Here is a 20443-nt window from a genome sequence, read left to right on the forward strand (position 1 = left end):
TTTGCGTTTATACTTCCAAGGTAAAAAAACATAAGGTGCACACCAATATATGATTATACTGGGAAGTTCGAAAGCTAAACTCATTATCAGACATAAAGAGATCTAGAAGAACATAATACAAAGTGGGAAGAACAAAAACACTTATTTTAAAATACCTTATCTAATTTTCAGACCATCTATAATATATATAGACAATGTATCTTTTCCTGTATAGGTGTATCTGTTCATATATAGATGTGTCTATATGTGTATAAGTATCCATATACACGTGCTTGTATGTGTACAAGCATCTCAGTACATATACAATAGTGTCTGTACACTCATATATACATGTAGATCCACTACCACACCCATCTTTGGCACGATAAATAATTAGAAACTGGACACTAAATATAAATAAATCTAACAAGTAATCCCAATGCCCAAGACACAAGGGTGGGTTCACCGTACACGTCTCTAGGAAGGCCACGATGGTCATTACGTGCTACTGTGTCAATGGCTCAAGGGCCACTCTTGTGAGTCTTGTCCCTTTATTTACAAGACAATGTTTTTAGGTGGATTGCTACAAGTGATTATTCTCTATAGTGAGTGCGGCGATGCGGTGAGCATCGGATGACTGAGAACATCCTGGCATACCTGAGGCCCTCTCGACCATCTGATGCTCACTGTAACACTGCACCACCGCACTCACTGCAGAGGATGTTTTTGCTATTACTACTTGATCGTGGGGCCAATGCTCCAATGAACCAATTAGGGGTCGCGTATAAGCATCCAATAAGGAGACAGGGTGGCTTGTGTTACGCCACCCCATGTTTTTTGTGTGCCTTGGGTCTGGGGCCTGGGCATGGGGTCGCGCGACCGGGTGAGGTAGCGTTGATTTCCACTTTATTCCAACTCTAATTTCCACCTTTTCCAATTTTCCCCCCTCTTCGAGCAAGATAGACGCAGGGGGAAACCGGATAGAGGCATCTGAGAGATTCCAATCGGCCTGCGTGTGGCATTGCTGAATTTGTTTTCTCATTTCTTTGCCTCCGTTGGGCGTGGAAATGGAGGGAGGGAAGGCGGGAAAGAAACCACTGGTTATCGACTGGAACGCCGTTCTTGATCACGACGACGACGACGACGATCCAGTAGAACTGGATGTCGTGCGTGATGAGCAATCCTCTCAGAGTGAAGACTTGCAAACCATTCTTGATCATAACCTCCATGAAACGATTTGCAGATTAGCAAAAGAGATCAACGTTCTCTCCTCCAAATTGCCCGACAAGGGTGCTAAGCTTCGAGCTAGAATCCAGCGTCTCGAACACGAGGAAAATCGCAGAAGACTCTCCCGATTGCAGGTCTTGTTACCATTTTACCTTTTGGTTGCTTCGTGGGCAACTGATTTTGTTTGTTCCATGCATTTAAGTAGTGATCGTAATTTCAAGTCTTAAGTTATTACGCTTGCCTCTGATGTTATTTTACTTGACTTGATCTCCTGCAGAATGCATATCAAGCTCCATCTTGATACCCATGCAAGGATTATCACATACCTCTCTTAGTTATTTCTTCACCCCCTTCCCCTTTCTCTGTCTCTACCGAGATTGGTAAATGGTAGAGTAGTTGTCTCTGGTTTTAATGTACAACGACTGATTATAACAATTGATAAGATTAGATAAGTCTTACATTATCTTATGAACCCTCAATTGAAACATTGAAACTGTTGGATAGCAGCAAAAAGTCTGGATGTCTGTTCTTTGATCTACTTCTCTGCGGATGTATCAAGAAAGAGTGTTAGCGGCGTGTAAATATTGTCAACATTGTGTGTGAAACGAGACTCTGTGAAAGGTTGCCAAATAATCCTCAATAAGTTCCTAATGACACCTGTTTTGTGCGTGCAGACATGATATAACCAACGTTCTATATGGCCCAAAGTAGATTCTCAGACTCATCACCACTTGTTTGGCCTTCTTGTTCTGCTTACTCACTACTGTCCTTGACCTCCATCAGAATGAAAGTTTCATTGTGGATCCTAGGTGATTGATGTTTAGATGTGCACAAATCTATATGGCCTCTTCTTTACATTCCTGATCCACACAATGACGCACACCGAATCCCCTTCCACAGTGACATGGGAGAACCGAGAACCCCCTACCTTGTAGCAAAATCCAGACTGCCATGATGGAAAAGAAGCTCTGCTCCATCTAGTGATGTTGTATGGAGCTTAGTGTTGGGAAACAAAGATGAACTTTGTCTTGATAAGTTAGTTAATTGTATATAACTTGCGAATGCTGATTTCTGAAATAAAATGATTACTTGTGGTGGTTCTCAGTAGTATGATCCACTAGAAACTGCCTAATGCCTGGATCCAGGAAATTTCTGAATATTTCCTGGAGAAGATCCCTCTTTTTCTCCAAGGCTGTATCTCTGCAAAGAGGGGAATAGGTCAAAAGCCACACCATTTTTGTTTTTTCAATCTATGGCTTTTGTGAGATTGTTGACCATTCCATCCCTAATCTTATGTTGGGAATGATACTTTCGCCTTTCTGCCCTAGTGTTGTGACATTATGTGTACCCAATTTGTAACCTTTTATGCTTTACATTTATCCATATTAGATGGTCACTTCCAATCATTTGTCTTCATTTTTGTTGTTCAGGCTGATGAAGACTGCAGGAATGTCACACATTCAGGTGAGAATATTTATACCTTGACCTCATAATTTGAGTGTTTAAATTAGTTCTTTTTATTCAATTGTTTTTATTTAATAGCATCCTGAGATCCTTCAATATGAGGTGCAGTTCATTTGTGACCTAAATCCTTCTTAAACCACAAATTCTGCTTGGATTTTAGCTGTTTGTTGTTTAACTTACAGGGTCAGAGTATCAGACCATTGATTCATTGAAAAATGGACTTCGAGAATATTGTTAATTTGGAGGAACTTAAGTACATTATTTAGTTTTTGGTTTCAATTTTGTGAACTTCTGATACTGAGAGGATTTCAGGTGCATGCAATGGTTCCAGTTCAGTGTTTCAATCATTTCAAGCCCCTTCAAAGTCGGTATTTATTGAAATATTAGAAACGAAGGTATGAATGGATTTTCAATTTTATGCATATATTTATATCGGTCTCTATTGTAACTGAGCAGCTGAATTGTTTTTCTTTTCTATAATCAGTCAGATACTAGTATTCATGTCGGAGGAGATGCATTTGCTAAGGAGTTTTCACATTTACGCTCTGGTGACCGCCAAGATGCCAGACCGAATGGACGTTTGATACATGAGGAAAATCAGTCATGTTTAGTGTCTTCTAGAGAATTACCTTTTAAGTTTTTGAACAGTGACTGTCAAGATAAAGATAGACAGCGACTCCCAAATGGTGGCAATCGAAAGGGAACTGCTCCCAGTTCTCATAACTGTCAAGATGTTAGACAGAATGGACATTTGATACATGGGGAAAATCAGTCACGTTTAGTGTCTTCAAGAGGACCTTTTAGGTTTTTGAACAGTGACTGTCAAGATAAAGATAGGCAGCGACTCCCAAATTGTGGTGATCAAAAGGGAACTGCTCCCAGTTCTGGTAACTGCCAAGATGCTGGACAGAAGGGATGTTTTAGACATGGGGAAAATCAGTCACGTTTAGTTTCTTCAAGAGAATCACCTTTTAAGTTTTTGAACGGTGATTGTCAAGATAAAAATAGGCAGGGACTCCCAAATGGTGGTGACCAAAAGGGAACTGCACCCAGTTCTCTTGACCATCAGGAGGAAAATTTGTCTGGCTGTTTCTCCAAGAAGTAAGCTTTTTGGTTTCAACTATGCTTGATCTTTCAATATTGCATTGTTACATGTTTTACTGATTTGGTCGTGAATTATCTCCCAACTGTCTTTTGTTTCACAGCTATTGCACTGAAAGTGTATGATTGTTTAATTTTTATTTAATGTATATGATTGTTTAATTTTTTTTAATGTATTTCCTTCGTCTATAGTTTTGTGAGTATTGCGCCATTTTTCTGGTCTGTCTGTAGGAATTTTGGGGAATGTCTGGTCAAATTATGGTTAACACACTCTCTCTCTCTCTGATACAGGATCTTGTAGTTTTGGGACTATCGGGGAAAAACAAGGCTCACATGTGAGCCACATAATCACCCCAACTCTCTCGTGGGCTCACTATTCTTCCTAATGCTTCCAAATAAGCATAGGAGTTAATCGAATTAAGGCCATGGTGTCTCCTTGTGTACACCATAGGGAGCTGGAACTGATCCCCATCACTCTCATTCTTAAACTTCTTAGTAACGGTAGATTCAATAATACCAAAGTGGTGGATTCAATCTAACATTACCGTAGAGATCAGAATCCTATCAACAGAATCGAAGGGCTCACAAAATCAGCAGCTTGAACACAAATATTACTCCCAATTAACAAGTCTGATCAGCCCCAAATTAACAACAATAAATGGTCTCCCTAAAGTCTTCAATATCCCCAAAAGTGATCTCAATCCAACGTTGGGATGGAGAGGTATTGTAAGTTCACCAAAATAGCAACCAGGTTTCAGAATTAGTAACTAGCTATAACTCCCCATCGACACAGTAATTCACCAACAAAATAACAAGATGTCATCCCCTCCAACTGAAATTACATATGTTTACTCGAGGTAATCCGATGGACATAATCTTCAAACCAGCAGCACTCCAACATTAGAAACTAAAGGTCAAAACTTCAATCTGGAGCAGCCATTGATGGACTTTATGGATGGAGCCCAAACTTCTGTCGAAAGAAGGGTCTGGGATACCCGTTAAGACTTCAGCCTCAATGGATGGCTAGTTGTGAGTAATGGCTCTTGCACAGAATTAGAAACCATGTGAAGAAAATAGCAATTTACAGGCAAAGCCAGCTGAAATCAATATCAAGTGGAGAGAATATGAAGGGGAGTAGCCTACCAAAATATGGCCCGAGATTGATGGCCATATTATGATATATTGGGGTCTGAAATTTCTGACGAAGAAATCCAAAACCAGGGTGCCGCAGGGTGTTTATGAGCCTTCTAACACCATCCTCTTGCAGAAATTGATGGAGCAAGCCTCGAAGGGTTGTAATATCAATCAAACAGAGATGAGAGGGAATCTTGGTTCCTCACAACAGAACGCTGGTTGCAGGTTTAAGAAGATAGAAATTGTAGAAATTGTTAAATGATTTGCTGATGGCTAGATGTGAAGGCAGCCCCTATTTTTATCGATGACAGCAACATGGATCCCTCCTTGCTCGGGAAAGGGGATCTCCCTACAATATGTTAACTTTCTAATTAGAAACTGAATACAACATAGAATCTAACTTATAGCTACTTAAAAAAATAGAAATGGCCCTTAAATTAGTGACTCCTACTACATAAAAGAAATCTATATAAAGTCCCCCATGCATGGACTGTCTAACACAGTAGTGGCCCTCAGTCTTGCCCACTATAGCTGGCCCAAAGACCTAGGTTGGCTGGCTTGATGGGCCGGCTGGTGCTGGGTCTTTCTTCTCTTCAAACTCCATTGACCTACATCAGGTAAGAATGGTTCCAAGTTTCTTGTATCTGCTTTTGGCACTTCCTCTGCTTCTTGGACATACATGATTGTTGTTGCACCATGTGAAGCCTATTTAGTCCAATGTCAGAAAAAGAGGATGTCCATTGAAATGCTTAGCCCTAGCAATTGGTGCTTCTACTGCAACTGCTTGTTATGGACAGCCTGAATTGTGACATTTTATTCATTTGATTCTTACAAAGGTCGTAAAAAAAAATAAAAAATGAGAAAAAGAAGCTATGTTCTGTCTGAATAACTAGTTTTGAGTAGTGTGGTAGTGGCTTTGAAATTAGAATAATATATTTTAACAGTTATCTGAGTGTTGAGAAAGAAAATCTCCCCCCTCCCCCCCCCCCCCCCCCCCCCCCCCCCCCAAATACCCCCCAAATAGAAAGAAGGAAATGAACCCATGAGCCATTAATTTGATCATATCTTTTTACCAATGATGGAGAATTTTATTCAAAAACAGAGAGAAGAAAGAATGTGTATTGCTCCCAGAAGGTAAAACATCCTAGAACTACAGTGGCTGAAATACAACCACAGGAAGGTAAGAATCAGGTTATATACTGAAAATAAATTGTGTTCAATACCTTAGGAACTTAGTTATTTGCAACATTCCTTGTATGTAATTCTTTTTCTTTGATAGATCTATATTGATGTATTTTGTGGTCATGTATAAATGGTGATTTCATGTATCACTTATGGATCTATGTAGCCATTTTGAACTTCTGTTCTTTCTCATGACTAATGTAGGACGTTTATTGTATAATGATTGGTTTGTGTATGACCTGAATAAAAATTTTCTTCTACTTTTTAATCTTGACTAGGAGGAAATTTTTTCTACTCCGGAATTCCCTTGATTCGAGGACTAGAAAGGTACGTTCTTTTGTGTTATTTTCCCATTAATGCAGCATTTTGTATGCATTTGCTGAATAAACAACATAATTTAATGGAACAAAAAAGTGGCTATAAACATTAGATGGACCACAAAAAGGAACTATTGAATCTGGTTCTAGAAACTTTCAAAGCTCTAAAAAGTTCTATTTTCAGAGCTTTAGTCATTGCTTGGAAATAGAAAGTAGGGCGTCAGTTAAATATGTTATAACAGCATTGTACTGCGTTGTTTTATTTGAATTGAATGAATGAATTCATGTGGTGTGATTGTGGAAATCCCATTGTCACGGTCTGGAAGAGTTGTGTTGTGTTTTCGTGACTCTTGTTTTATTTTATTTTTTCCCTCTGTTTTTGTTCCAGTGTTCTTTCAGGCACCAAACATGTCAGATCAAAATCTATATCCCCTACCCTGTTCCTTGTTCCTGTGATAAGCTGTTTTGGACCTAATTATTTATGAGTTTCATTGAGAGCGGACCTCAATGCAAATGGTAAGGTTGCTCTATTGCAACCTAGTGGTCGCGGCTTCAAGTTGGGAAACAGCCTCCCTGGGTAGCAGAGGTAAGACTGCACACATTAAGACCCTCCCCAGACTTTGCATGGTGGGAGTCTTGTGCACTGGGTATGCCCTTTTCTATTAATATACAAGTTTCATTTATAACTCAATTCAACCCGCTTGTGAACCCCTACTTCTGTTGTCCAACCCTGTTAGAGACCACTATAACATCCTCTTTTCTACTCTTGTTACATACAAAACCAAGACCATAATCTGTTCTGGCTGCAGGTCATTTGCCGGCATATCACACTAGCAAAAAGTTGCAAAATTTCCATGAGATTTGAGCCCTGGTTGGATCCAGCAGGACCTATACTGTTCTGGTTTTGAAGTTGACGGATTTCTATAGACTGAAACCTGATTCTATCCAATTTTCATTTTTGTTTTCGTGCTTTGGTTCCGTTCCATTCTGGCCTCACATTTTGGTTTCAATTAACTATTTATTCCCTAATCCGCAAGTCCAGATTTAACACGAGAGAGAGCGAGAGAGAGAGAGAGAGAGCTCTTCGGTCATTAACAGTTTTGCTATAAATGATGGGGCGATAAATAAAGGTCACGAATCATTAGACACAAGTAAAAGCTTGTTTGTACTTTTGTATACGGTCCTCTCTCACGTGTTCTCTCGTATCGGCATCGATATCTGTATTGGTCTTGAGAGACTCGATCAATATCGATACGAATATTTATCAATCTTTTTTGGGCCGGATTGGACCGTTTGATCTCTTAAAATATCGATATTTTATTTTTTTGACCGTTTTACCCTCCCCATTCTAATACCACCGCCATGGTCATAAAAGATACCGATACGAATTAGCAGATTCACTCAATCCTTTACCGATACCTTTAACCGCCATCGGCTTCGCACAGGAGATTTCGTCTCATACCGGCAGCGTGTGGATTTTTTGATCCGTAAATATAGTTGCCGTCAAAAACATTAAAATCGAGACGGAAAGGGTGCCGCACCTCAAGAAAGGTAGATAAACCGAGAAAGCCGCCAGGTAAAGCCACTCGATGCTTCTGCCACTGCTCAAACCCAAGATCACCATCACCCGAAGAAAGTAGGAATCCGATAGTACCGACGACCGTGGGGTCTCTTGCATTAAGTGCTGCACATTCCTCTACAGCCCGCGCAATCGTCTCACTTGCTTAGCAAGAAGCTTTGCCTCAGATGGAATTTTTCAGGACCATTTTTGGCTTTGGAAGGAAGGTTTAGTAGTTTTCTATGTACCTAAAAGAAAGAAACTCTGGCTTATTCTTTACTCTGCTTTGATTCAAGTTTGAAGATATTGGGTTGTTTCTCGTCTGGGTTTTGCTCTGTTATTTGGTCCTTTTTCAGTAGTTGCTCTGTTTCTGGTCCTTCATTCGAAGGGTGTTTTCGTTGGAACTTGCAAAATCTTCTCATCTTTATATCGCTTGGTAGCTTCTTGAATGGAAAGTTAGGAGTCTTATGATCTTATTTGATGTTTCGGTGATTCATTAAGAAGGGAAGTTAGAAGTCTTACGTGACTATTGTAAATCCTTACTTTCCTACCTATTGTATGCGCCGATCTTTGTTGGAATAGAAAACTGAGGTCCCCTCTTTGTTCTCAGATCCATTAAGAATGGATGTTAATGTTATCATGGGACCTTAAAAGGAAACCCTTTTCTTGCTCACTCTTATATATTGGTTTTTCAGTACGTTTTCATGAAAATTTAGAACTCATCAAGTTCAATTTTCGTCACTCCTGGTATTCCTTGTTTTCTGCAATTGGGTTTTGTTTCAATGGAAGCAACAGTATTAGGAGAAGAAGCCAGAGAACACTGTGTTTGAGTAGGAGTAGAAACTGGGTTAAAAACAAAAAAAAAAACTTCTAACCCCTTTTGGAACTTGGAACCGATTAATTATCATTCCGAACTGATTAAGAACTGACCTGATAAACCAAAATTAAACCCAAAGCAATCGACACACTTATCCATAAGTGTCATCAAATAGATGAAAATACTTTTATATGTATATGTGTGCACAATGATACATAGTTGCCATGGCGACAAGGCGAACTAAGGCGGTGGAGGGTTGTCTAAGAGCTTAGGCGAGAAGGCGCACACCTTGAGGCGAACAAGACGACCAATTGTTATTTTTTATTTTTCCTATTTTCTAACATTATTTAGTAAGCTATATATACCTTGTATCATAAAAAATCAAGATTAAGCAACATCAAGTCATTAAAAATCAATATTTAGCCATATTAAATCATAAAAAATTAACATTAAGTCATATTAAGTTATAAAAAATCAAAATTTAGAGAAATGCTCTGGTTCTATAACAAGTTTGACTGGTCAAATGATATTATTTTTACATAAGACTTTTTGTATCAGTTATAATATAAAACTAGCTTTCCAACAAGTCTAAGATTACTTAAATCTAAATTGTAATGACAAAGTCATGCTCCGGTCAAACTAATTTTTAAGTGCGCGAATGCTGTTAAAATCGCCTGAATGAAAATAATTTTATGGATATCAAAACAAAAAATTATTTTATCGGACTTTTGGTTTTTAACAATGTTTTAACATGATAAAATTTATAAAATTTTCATAATTGAGAAAAACTCCAGCGTTTAAAAGTTGAAAATCGCCCCTATAACCAAAATCCAGTTTTTCTTCTTGGATTGGGGGGTTGACTTTTTATCCTTTTGGAATTTGATTTTTAAACTATTTTTATTGGATTCAAATAGGGGGTATTTGCTTATTTATGAATAATATCTTTACTTAAATGATATTTGGCATAAATAAGTGCCAAAACACAAGGCGGTATGCAGTGCAATAAGGCGACTGTCGCCTAGGCCCCAGGCAAACCGCCTGGACGCCTAGGCGATGCCTTGACAACTATGCAATGATCCTCAGTTGCTTATATTTCCTTACATCTATGTTTAGGGTAGTTATAGCTGACCACGATTGGTGGTTTTGCGTTTATCTCCCTCTGTTAGGAGAAAAAAAAGTTTAAATCTATAATAATTGATACTCTAGGCATCAATTCAGTGCTATGTCTACACATGTTCTCACATGGTCATGGTTCCTATTTTGAATTCTTTATTATACTGCTGGTGAGATCTTACATTCAACCTAGGATTATTCAGGGACATACTTGAGAAATCGAAGATCTCTAAATAGGTTGAACTATTGAAGGATGATTTAACTACTTTTCTTTTATTGGTTGCTTTTGTGTGCCTCTTGGTTTCTTCCATCATTAAAATCTGCACTAATTTGAGCCTTTTATTTTTTGCTGCATTTATGCGCTTACTGGATCCTTTCAGACACCCCTGAAACATGGCCAGAGTCACCAGACTGTGGTTCTTGTCGACGAAGAAGATTGTCCTTCTGTAGAAACTACTCTGCAAAAAGACCAACCAATTGGATGGTAATTAAATGTTTCAGTACTATCTTTGTTTCTTGTCCTGTCCCAGCTGCCCAAATATCTATTAGAGTTGGCAAATGATTTGATGAATGACCGCCCTTTTCAGGAAGAAGGATACAAAAATTTACTACCCTTCCAGGTACTACACCAAGCTATGTTCTAGAAATTATGCAGAATATGAGTAGCAAAAGCTACTGTTTGCTTTGGTTTTGACTTGCTTGTTCTTGTAACCATCTACTTGTCTGTTAATACAGAAATGATCCAGAATCTGTTGAACTTTGTTACTCAGACATTGATTACCTTGCTCCTGAAGCTTTTCTGTCATCAACTATTATGAATTTTTACATTCAGTGAGTCTTTATTAAGATTTCTGTACTTGCACCTTATCTTATTATTTTTCATATTCGGTGAAGTTAAGGAGTATAAGGGTAGAGTGCTGAAGTCTATTAATGTAGTCAGAAGTTACATAACCAACTACAATTAGCTGGTTCTGTGCAAATATCAGAAACAAAACATGAAACCAAAAATCATTATTCTACTTAGTTATGGATGAAAAGCTTTTGCCATGTTATGCCATTGTTGTAGTTTGCATCAGTGGAAATATAGTGTTAGTGCCTTGTAGAGCTTCCGTTGATAAACTTTCCTGGCTTATTATGTTAGATATCTACGGAGGCCAAGATCCCCAACAGGTAGACCAAGAGGTGATTATCATTTTTTCAATACATATTTCTACGAGAAGCTTAAGGAAGCTGTATCATACAAGGTAATTTTCTGTGTTGACTCTGACAAGTACTGCATCATTCTCCAAGCAACCAAATCTTGGCCCTGATATGCAACTCTGCCTACATGGACTAGGTATCCAAGTTGGCTTGAATTGTTATAATTTATTTATAATTTGTATTAATTGTATGGTGTGTACAAAATTCTGACTTGGTGACTGGTACGTCTATAAAGTACGAAGCTTGACATTGATTTGACCAAGATTTTCTGCTTTGTTATTCCTATACTAGGCCAATTTGATTTTCATGAGATTCATTAACTATTTGTTACTAGTTGTACAAAATTCACCAAGTCTCTCATTAAAAATTGGCAAGATCCATTAGATGGTTTCTACTAATGGTGGTCTAAAGTGCATGTGCATTATCTCATCTTGTGAGAGTCTGGTAATATTTCGTTGGCATGTTAAGGATTCCCAACTGTGGCATTTCAAGGACCTTGGTTTTTGGAAAGTCATGCTTATCTTAAACTCTTTTTTTTTTTTATTTTTTTTGTAGAAGAATGAGAAGGATGCATTCGTGAAGTTCAGAAGGTGGTGGAAAGGTGTCAATATTTTTCAGAAGGCATACATACTTTTGCCAATACATGAAAAGTAAGTTGTTTCAAGAGATTTGCAAAGTTTTCGGATTGAATTTTCATGTTAAAGTGTCTTTGGACTGGAACCTCTAGAGGGAATATGTGGATGGGCACAGCTAGTTTTGCCATGTGCAAGGGTGATTTGGAATTCCAGATGCTGGATATGTAGGTAATGATTGGCCACGTGTAAAATTTCAGACCCCCAAATTCAATAATTTACTCTCCTATGTAACGGCATACCCGCCCGTGTATCCCTTCGGTGGTCCTTAATTTCTCAATGCTTTATTTTTCTACTTCGCAAAGTCCATTTGTGCTGAAACTTGACATGTCCACAAAATTTCAGCTCCATCTGACTTTTGCCACATGGCAAAAACAGGTGCTTGTCCAGAAAAAATTGGACTCTTGAAATGCCTGATTGATATTTCAAAGGCATGCTTACGGATAGAAATACATGTAAATGTAAAAGGTAACAAACAATTATATTTCAGTTTTCCATTTTCCAAATCACTTGCTACTAATCTGTTGATAAATTAATAGTGTAACATATGTTGGGCATTTTTCTTGGTGAAGCAATAGTTCCTTTTATGCTGGGAGGCAATTATGTCAACTGTTTGCATGGGTCCCCTTTTAGAAATGTGAAATGTTGGATAATCATTTCATTTTTTGGAAAGCAATCATTTCAAAGGTTGTAAAAGAGTCGATTTAAAACTTGTCTAATTTTATATCTCCTGAGGTGGTGCTTTCCTGAGCTGGCTATAAGGAATGGAAGTTTATAGATCATATTGATTGCATTTCTTCCCATTCTCCGTCCTTTTTCCCCTCATTTCTGTCTCTTATCTCATACAGAATTGAGTGCTGTTCAACTTTATTCTTGATCATTTTCTTCTTTTTTTTTTTCCTTGATGGAATCAGACAGCATTGGAGCTTGGTAATTATTTGCAACCCAGACAAGGATGAGGAATCAGAACAGATTATACTCCTCCATTTGGATTCATTGGGATGCCACGCAAGTAGTGAAATTTTTGAGAACATTAGAAGGTGAGACTGGAAGCCTTTTCTTGCAGTCGGTAATGAGTTATTATATTCATTCCTGTGAACTTTTTGATATTATTAGAGTTTAGAACGACTGTGCTTTCTTTCAATTTTTATCCCTTTATATTTGTTTGAACTACATTATGTGATTTTGGCAATCTATTTGGTGTTAGTTACAATGTAGAGTAATTAACCTGTTTCTTTTCTCTCTCTCTCTCTTTTTTTTTTTTATTGGGGTGGGGGAGGGGGGGAGGTGGTGACCACGTTGTTTGACATCCTTGGCATATTATGTATCCATGAGTACGAGAGAATTTGGGTGAGCTATGAAGTGTACTGCTGAGTGTTAATGTGCTATCTCATGATCTATACCTGGAGCAAAAAAGAAGAGAAACAAAAAAGAAATGCAAGTGTGAGGACATGGGTTAGTTTAAGATTGGCTGCTTCATAGAAAAAATGCTGGAGGTTAGGACCATCTACAGTCCACCCCTCTCTGGATCCTGTAAAAGCATGACTCATACCTCATGATGGCCCTTTTCATTGGTTTTGTTAATTTGGGAATCATATTCTCCGATTCACTTGTGCTTTGTTTGTATAAAGATTAAATTTGTGTACTTTATACTTTTCAGATTTTTAATGAAAGAATGGAAATACTTAAGTGAAGAAGTTGCACCTCCAGACATTGGAGATAGAGAGCGGAGTTACCTTCAAGATAAAATAAGTGGGCAAAGAATCATGGTAAAATTCTGGGAAGATGTGCCAGCATGGGTCTCAAGTCTTGCGCTCATTTTTGTCATAATTTTTTCCTTAGCTGTTATATTCCTTGCATATCTTTTTTCTCCCTTATGAATGTTATATGCAGCATACTTTTGTATTGCTTTACTTGTTATTCCAGGCTTTACCTCTGTTTTTGTGTGTGTGCGAGAGAGAGAGGCAATTTTTTTTTTTTTTGTTCCATTTCCCTTCTCTGTTTTCCACTAGATTGTCGTGTTTTCATTTGTCTGCGAGCTAGTTCTGAAGTATTCATTTCTCATAGTGCGAAAATAATTTCTTCTTTCATTTTTTCTCATGTGATTCCCTTGTGATTCTTTGCAGGTTCCCCAACAGAAAAATGCATATGATTGTGGCATCTTTGTGCTTTACTTCATGGAACGCTTCATCAAAGAGGCCCCTGAAGGGAGGATAAAAGAGAGAAATCCAGCAATGGTAAGATATCCCAATTTCAAAGGTATTGTTATTAGTCCTACTGTTTTCCTTTCGCTAATGTCTTCTAGATCTGCAGTTTGGCAAACAATGGTTCAAACCTGAAGAGGCCTCAGGGCTGAGAGGGAGGATTCGGGAGTTGCTTATTGAAGAGTTTGAAAATGCTGAAATGGAGGATCTTAGCAGGGAATCATCACCTGTATCTTCAGATGATGCTCCAGTAGGCGACACTGAGTATCATTACGAGATTATCGACTGATGATCTGGCCTGAATGGGACATTTGCTCCGGAGGTGGGGTTTGCTTATGCTGTTCATCTACCCAGAAATGTATAGCCTCCTGTATATATTGTGAATACCATGCTTTCTTCGGATCATCTGTACCTCGTGTGCTCACCGCTGAGATTGTCAACAAATTTTATCGAATTAGCTTGGAGAAGTGACTGTTACTACCTGTAACTGAACTCTGTGTCATCATTAGAAGTTTGTAAATAGGTTCCATATCAGTAGATTGGTCAAAAAGGGCTACAGAAGACACTGTATAAAGTAGTTGATGGAGCATGAAGCCATCTTTGAAATCCATTGTAGAAGAAAATAAACAACCATAGAAACTTGAACTTTTAAAGGTTGTGCATAATATCTACACCCGCCATGTAAATATCTGGATTTTTGTTGGATCCTTTTACACGATCAAATCCTCAAAAATGAAAGGTCAGCTATTACGATGGTTCAACTTACCCTTTGAGAAGTAATTACCCTGAGCTCTCCTGGCTACTAACATTTCCTAGTAAAATGTATTCTTCAACAAAGGGATTGCTTGTTTCCTTTCCTTCCCAATTAGGGGCAGATATGTCACTTCATAAAAAGAGAGGAGATGGAAACAGAAGAAGTTAGCATTACTTGTTTCCTTTCCTTCCCAAAAATTAGGGGCAGAAATGTCACTTCATAGAAAGAGAGGAGAAGGAAACAGAAGAAGCTAGCGTATGCTAAGCAGCCTGGCAGCTTTCCTTCTGGTTTTATGTCTTTCTCAAAAAAATATTTCTTTTCTTTTCTTGCCAACCAAACCTAATGTCAATAAGAAATTCCCTTCTTTAAAATCGTTAAAATATTTTATTTTTATTTTAGAAATTTTATCTTTAGTTAACATTTGAAGTAAATTCATATCTTAATTTCTTTCATGCTAGTAATTAATAAAAAGGGGCAACAAAAGAGAACAAAATGAAAGCTTTTATCTCATTAAAAAAAGAAAAAAAACTTTTACATCCTTATTCCCACAAAGGGGACAAGAGGCTGCAGAGCTCCTCCCAGGCTATACCACACCATCCACTGCCTCTTCTATTCTGAAATCCCAATTTTTCTTTGACCTCTCAAATTACAAACTGATTCTCCTAACCTTGATCAATTCTTGTCTTCTTCACTCCAAGGAATTGTCTTTCCTAAGGCCCTCGATATTTACGGAAGCACAGACATCCCTGTTGCTGATCAGGTGGTATCATTCCCCCACCCTTTGATGTGTCAATTGCCTCCAACATGGACACCGCCTCGTCCATCTCCGGCCTTTTGTCGGGGTTTGCATCCCAACATCGCTTCATTACATTTGCCAGGGAGCTTGGGCAGCAACGTGGTATCTCTGGCCTCAGGTTCTGTAGTTCCAAGATTAAGGCTTTCAGATCTCGTGCAGAGCTTAATTGGTGACTAAGCACAATGGTTTCTAGAAGAACAAATAATGTACCTGACGAACAACAGCTGAAGTCACTTCTGAGAAGCTCAGGTCTGGATAAGGCATGTCACAACAATATATTTCCCACAAGCAGATTCCAAAACTGTACACGTCGCATTTCCTGTTATACGGGTTGCCGTTGAGTACCTGAATGAACCCACAAACCCTACTGACTGTTAGATTAGGTTAGGTTAAAAGCACATACAATATTTCTATTAATAAGTCTTAACCCATATCCTTGCAGTCTCTTGTCAAAAATCCATCATTAATGCTCACTTATTCTTCTATTGTTTTGTGTGTGTGTGTGTGTGTGTGTGTGAGAGAGAGAGAGAGAGAGAGAGAGAGTGTTTGAACAGGATATATAGAAAAGGAGTCCAAACTGGGGATGGTTGGCTTTCTCAGACAGGAAACCAAGGCAGTCGTGAAGAAGGCTAAAACATATGAAGGGAGAGGAGCTCAGTATCCTCCTTGTCGGGTTGGTAAAGGAAAAATTGCATCTCCAGTTCTCCTTTTTTACCCCCAATGAATGCTTTTTTCTTCAGTTATTGTCTCAAAATTAAGTTTTATTTGGGATAACATCGGATGCATACTTTCAATGGATCTTCAAAAGTTGGGTTAGTAGGTGAAGCTTTTCACAAGCATGCTTTGGGCACTAAGCATGTGGCAAAAATCCAAAGTTGTAACTATTTTTCTTGTGGTCTTACAGTCTAATCACATGCTTGAGAAAAAAAGGTTCCTTCAAAATGAAACGGAGCAATAACTTTGATAAAATAAATCCTAACCAAAAGCAGATTTTCCGTATACCTCAGGAGCCATGTAACCAAGGGTCCCAGTCTCACCCGTCATGTCATTAGGGTTTTGAGCCTCAACACGAGCGACTCCAAAGTCAGCTATTTTTACAGTGCGTGACTTATCCAAAAGCATGTTTTCTGTCTTCACGTCTCTATGAACAATCTTTTGGGAGTGAAGATAACTCAACCTACAGAAGGAGAGAAATTCGTCTTTCAAGGGTTAGTTCCTTAAAGATTTCAAAATCATGAGAAGTAGCTTTACGCTGAACAGGCCAATCATAAAATAATCATGAAAAAAAAAAAAAATCAAAACAGCTATTCGAATAGAAATTAAGGGGAGAAAACATAGAGAGCAAGCAAGAGAGAGCGTAGAAGAGTCTGACCCTCGTGCAAGATCCAATGCTAGTTGAATAACAACTTTGAAAGCTAGCTTCCTCCGCCGGTTCTTTATGAGATATGATTTTAAAGCACCCCCTGGCAGATATTCAACAACAACACAGCAAACAGTACTTGGCATGCCCATGTGACCATTTTCTGTTTGTATATTCAGCTCTGATGTGCCCATAGTAGCCCCTATAAACTGCATATAGTTCCAATGAATATAAGGACCAATGTAAGTAACATCTGAAAGAGACTGTAAAGAGGTCCAAAGAGAACAAGTAAAGCAACTTTTGACACAAAACAAATAATTCAGAAAGTATAAATATGAATATTCCATGGCAATGAGCCCTTCACATAACTTTATGGAGGATTAAGAACATCAGTTCAACCTAACAATGAAGATAGGATGATTTTACAGACCACCTAAAGTTGCAAAAAGAATATGCCAAAATCTTCAAACAATTTTGGATATTTCAGTGAAGAAACTAAAACCAATTAGTATATGAGAAATCAAAAACAGGAAGATCACAAATTGTAGAAATGTGACCCCATAAGATCAATATAGAGGAATATGTTCTGAAGTCCTTTAGATATTATAATTGTAGTAGTTTAAAAACTCAAAAATAAAAATACAGATCAAGTGGTGTAAGCAAGCATTTCAAAATTTTCCAGATGCTAGTTCAATGTCATAAAAATAAGTACAAAATAAGAATTTGGTACCTATATATTCTATTCCCAGGATGGCTATTTGGAACTTTGGGAATTTTCACGTTTTGAGAGTCCGGATGCAGGATCAGGTCTGAATAGGTTAGTTTGATTTGCAGGTGAATGATGACTGTTCATGCCATAGCTAAGAGTCCAAATTTGTTTAGCAGTCTCTATATACTACTTTAATAATAGAAGAAGACATATGTTATTTAAAAAAGCCAACCTTACGAGGAATGGACTGCACAATGACCACCAGACCCCCACTTAACTACTCATATTTTTCTATTATGGAGTCATAATTGGGAAAAAAATTTAATTAATGGAGAAAACAAGATTCAGTTAATCCTTGAACTTCTCTTTTTCTCTTTCTCACCGCTACTCAATTAGTCTGCAGTTGCCTACTTTTCTATCGTTTTTCCCTCAATTATTTTTTCTGGTCTTCTACAATCCTATTTCACTTCTCAGACTTCCCTTCACCTAATCCAACCTTTCTCAAATTGCTACTCCTACACTTCTTCTACACTGACCATCCAGATCCAAAATCTTGTTCTCATTGAAGACAAAGAAATTATTATGTTCTTGGTTTTATTACCAGTGTGTGGCACTAGAAATTGAATTTTGTATTTTAAAGCAGCAAATATATTGTACATGAAATATAATATAAATTACTGCGAGAGCTATACTGCTATACTTGGTCAATTGCAGTGATTTAATCCTTTATCCCTCCCTCTTTAATGGGATGGGGGTTTTCCGTCATAGTACTCTAAAATCTTTATTTAACAGTTAACTCAAAAATTGATCAAAGAGAATCCATCAAGAACTGCCACACACAATAATCTTGTTACTTACATCCATTGAGAAACCAGAGTAAGCTTTCCATAGAAGGAGATATTCAATAGGGGGAAGGGGGGGGGGGGGTGAGAAAGAGACATAGTAGAGAACAGAATGCTACCTTCGTTACATTAGGATGATCAAGCTTATGCCAGACAGCAACTTCATGGGTAAAAGCTTGCCTTAGAGAAGCAATTTCAGCATCAGATCTGTAACCTTCTTCCCCCCAGTCAAGCAACTTAACTGAAAATAAGAAAACGGTTGTCAATGAAAAGATTTAGAATATAACATACCTTGTAACCATAAGATTCTCCATTATATTAAACCAATTCAGAATGAATAAATAAAAAGCTATAAATTTGATAACATAAAAGCTATTTTTCTCACATAAAAGATAATTAGCATGAAACAGGGAGGGTGAAATAAGAAGTCAATGTATTTATAACTGTAATCAGCGACCACAATGGAAACATCTTCTAGTCCGAATAATCACAAGACTGATTGACTATATTCCCACCAAGAAAGCATGCAGTTTGAGAACTAACGACAACCAGGATCACATGAAAGTTCAGAAAAGAAAAACCAATACTACCAACCCAGCTGAAACCCGTGAATTACAGATTTTGTAAGATAAAATTCACAAGGGCTAAACCCCAACCACTCCCTCAGAATCAATTTGGATAAGGGGATCCAGGGTTGGGGGTGGAGGACCATTTGCTAGAAGAAGCAAAATCTCCTGTGAAGACAGAAAATTTGTGGGAACTGGAAAATTATAATGAGAGACAGGCATGGAACAACATGTCAAACACAGCCATTGACACAATATGGGTGATTTCTCAAAGGCCCAAAGAAACCAATGAATCCCAACAGACAAAATCGATACTGAACTCATTGAAAGACTCTCTACAACGAACGTTTTAGTGTTCTAAGCTGGGGAAACCATTAAGAACTGGCCCTTTTGGAAACCAACAACACATTAACATATAAAACCAAATTGGTGCCCATTAAAATGCAAAACAGTAATACCCACTGAAGCAGGCCCCCCACAAATATAGTGATGCGTAATAAAAAAGAACAATTGCAGAAAACAATATGAGAGACAGAAAATATTTCTAGACACCCACTTCAAAGGAAGAAGAGGAAGCTCAATGATTAGTTCAGAACGAAGATAAGAATAACAAAGGAGAAACAAATGGGTACCATCAGGGAGAAGATTTAAAGTTCAAATCTCCACTAAAAAGGAAACAAGAGCCACAGATTTTCTCTTAGCTTATTAAACTTTAAAGGGTTTCGGAACAGAACGCGAATTTTGCTTAGGGAGTTGGGGTGGGGGAGGGGAGAGATATTAATCGAAAAGGAAAAGTAGAAAATTTTTATTTTCCGGGTGAGTTTCTGTCTCTCACCTGCGACGTCTTGACCATCGTAAACCCCTCTGTGAACGACGCCAAAGGTGCCTCGAGCAATAATGCCCTTTATTACAAGCTTACTAGGATCGATTTCCCACTCTTGTCTACTGCTATTAGTCTCCTTCTTCTTCTCCATGGTCAGAGCTCGATTCAGATGCCGTTCAAGCTGTTCATCCAAACTCTTTAGGTCGATCTGATCTGCCCTAATAAACACATCACTATTCTCCTTCATATTTGCCTTGCTCTCAAACAAGAAGCACTAAAAATCAAATCACTGAAAAGGAAAAGAAAAAAAAAAACCCTCCTCTTTATCAACCATATAAGTCTCTAAATCTCTGCAACAGCAAAGAAGAAAGGTAAAGGCGAGTATAGTTGGGGGCGCAGCAAGTATGAAGAGGGATCGCGGGTTTTGCTGCCATTGCCGCTTCTGCTTCTTACACTCTCGTCAACTATTTCTCTCTCTCTGTTTCTCTCTCTATATGAGTCTCTCGGTCTCTCCTTCCTCTCCCTGTCATCCATGTGTCACCACATGCATTGCCTTCACACAACGTGTGTTACTGACCCATCTCGATTTCCTCTTTCTTCTCTTCTCTTCTATTTTAGAAAATCAAAATTAAACACCGTTGCAGTCTCTCCCTCTCTGTTTCTTC

General features: G+C 38.1%; 2 protein-coding genes across 6 annotated transcripts; one reads left to right on the forward strand and one right to left on the reverse strand.

Moving 5' to 3' along the window:
• The first annotated feature begins 894 nt into the window (after positions 1-894).
• On the forward strand, positions 895-14581 carry LOC122076851 (ubiquitin-like-specific protease 1D). 5 transcript variants are annotated; one of them, XM_042642445.1, is made up of 14 exons: positions 898-1340; positions 2637-2670; positions 2983-3065; positions 3155-3771; positions 6366-6414; positions 10273-10376; positions 10480-10512; positions 10628-10723; positions 11034-11136; positions 11648-11742; positions 12639-12764; positions 13385-13493; positions 13851-13961; positions 14030-14220. In XM_042642445.1, exons 1-14 carry the CDS (start codon positions 1047-1049, stop codon positions 14078-14080), a joined length of 1905 nt encoding a protein of 634 aa, XP_042498379.1. In that variant the 5' UTR covers positions 898-1046; the 3' UTR covers positions 14081-14220. The 5 variants fall into 5 exon arrangements, with proteins under 5 accessions (XP_042498381.1, XP_042498380.1, XP_042498379.1 ...); XM_042642443.1 differs by having other exon boundaries at positions 903-1340; positions 14038-14581; XM_042642447.1 differs by lacking the exon at positions 13385-13493 and having other exon boundaries at positions 895-1340; positions 14030-14171.
• Positions 14582-15166: 585 nt separating this feature from the next.
• Positions 15167-20443, reverse strand: LOC122075618 (serine/threonine-protein kinase STY13-like). Its single transcript, XM_042640701.1, has 6 exons — positions 19791-20443; positions 18509-18630; positions 16851-17047; positions 16481-16655; positions 15689-15823; positions 15167-15599 (listed from the first exon to the last, which is right to left on the reverse strand). The coding sequence occupies exons 1-6, from the start codon at positions 20023-20025 to the stop codon at positions 15393-15395; spliced, it is 1071 nt and encodes a 356-aa protein (XP_042496635.1). The 5' UTR covers positions 20026-20443; the 3' UTR covers positions 15167-15392.

The sequence above is a fragment of the Macadamia integrifolia genome, chromosome 4 (genome assembly GCF_013358625.1).
Source record: "Macadamia integrifolia cultivar HAES 741 chromosome 4, SCU_Mint_v3, whole genome shotgun sequence".
NCBI lineage: Eukaryota > Viridiplantae > Streptophyta > Magnoliopsida > Proteales > Proteaceae > Macadamia > Macadamia integrifolia.

Excerpts from the sequence above, each read along its gene's own strand:
- LOC122075618 (XM_042640701.1), bottom strand. The coding sequence starts at position 20,025 with ATGAAGGAGAATAGTGATGTGTTTATTAGGGCAGATCAGATCGACCTA. Across the intron at positions 18,631-19,790 it reads CGATGGTCAAGACGTCGCAG|TTAAGTTGCTTGACTGGGGG; the intron begins GTGAGAGACAGA and ends TCTTATTTTCAG. Across the intron at positions 17,048-18,508 it reads ATCATCCTAATGTAACGAAG|TTTATAGGGGCTACTATGGG; the intron begins GTAGCATTCTGT and ends AACTATATGCAG.
- LOC122076851 (XM_042642443.1), top strand. The coding sequence starts at position 1,047 with ATGGAGGGAGGGAAGGCGGGAAAGAAACCACTGGTTATCGACTGGAAC. Across the intron at positions 10,377-10,479 it reads AAAGACCAACCAATTGGATG|GAAGAAGGATACAAAAATTT; the intron begins GTAATTAAATGT and ends CGCCCTTTTCAG. Across the intron at positions 13,494-13,850 it reads TAAGTGGGCAAAGAATCATG|GTTCCCCAACAGAAAAATGC; the intron begins GTAAAATTCTGG and ends GATTCTTTGCAG.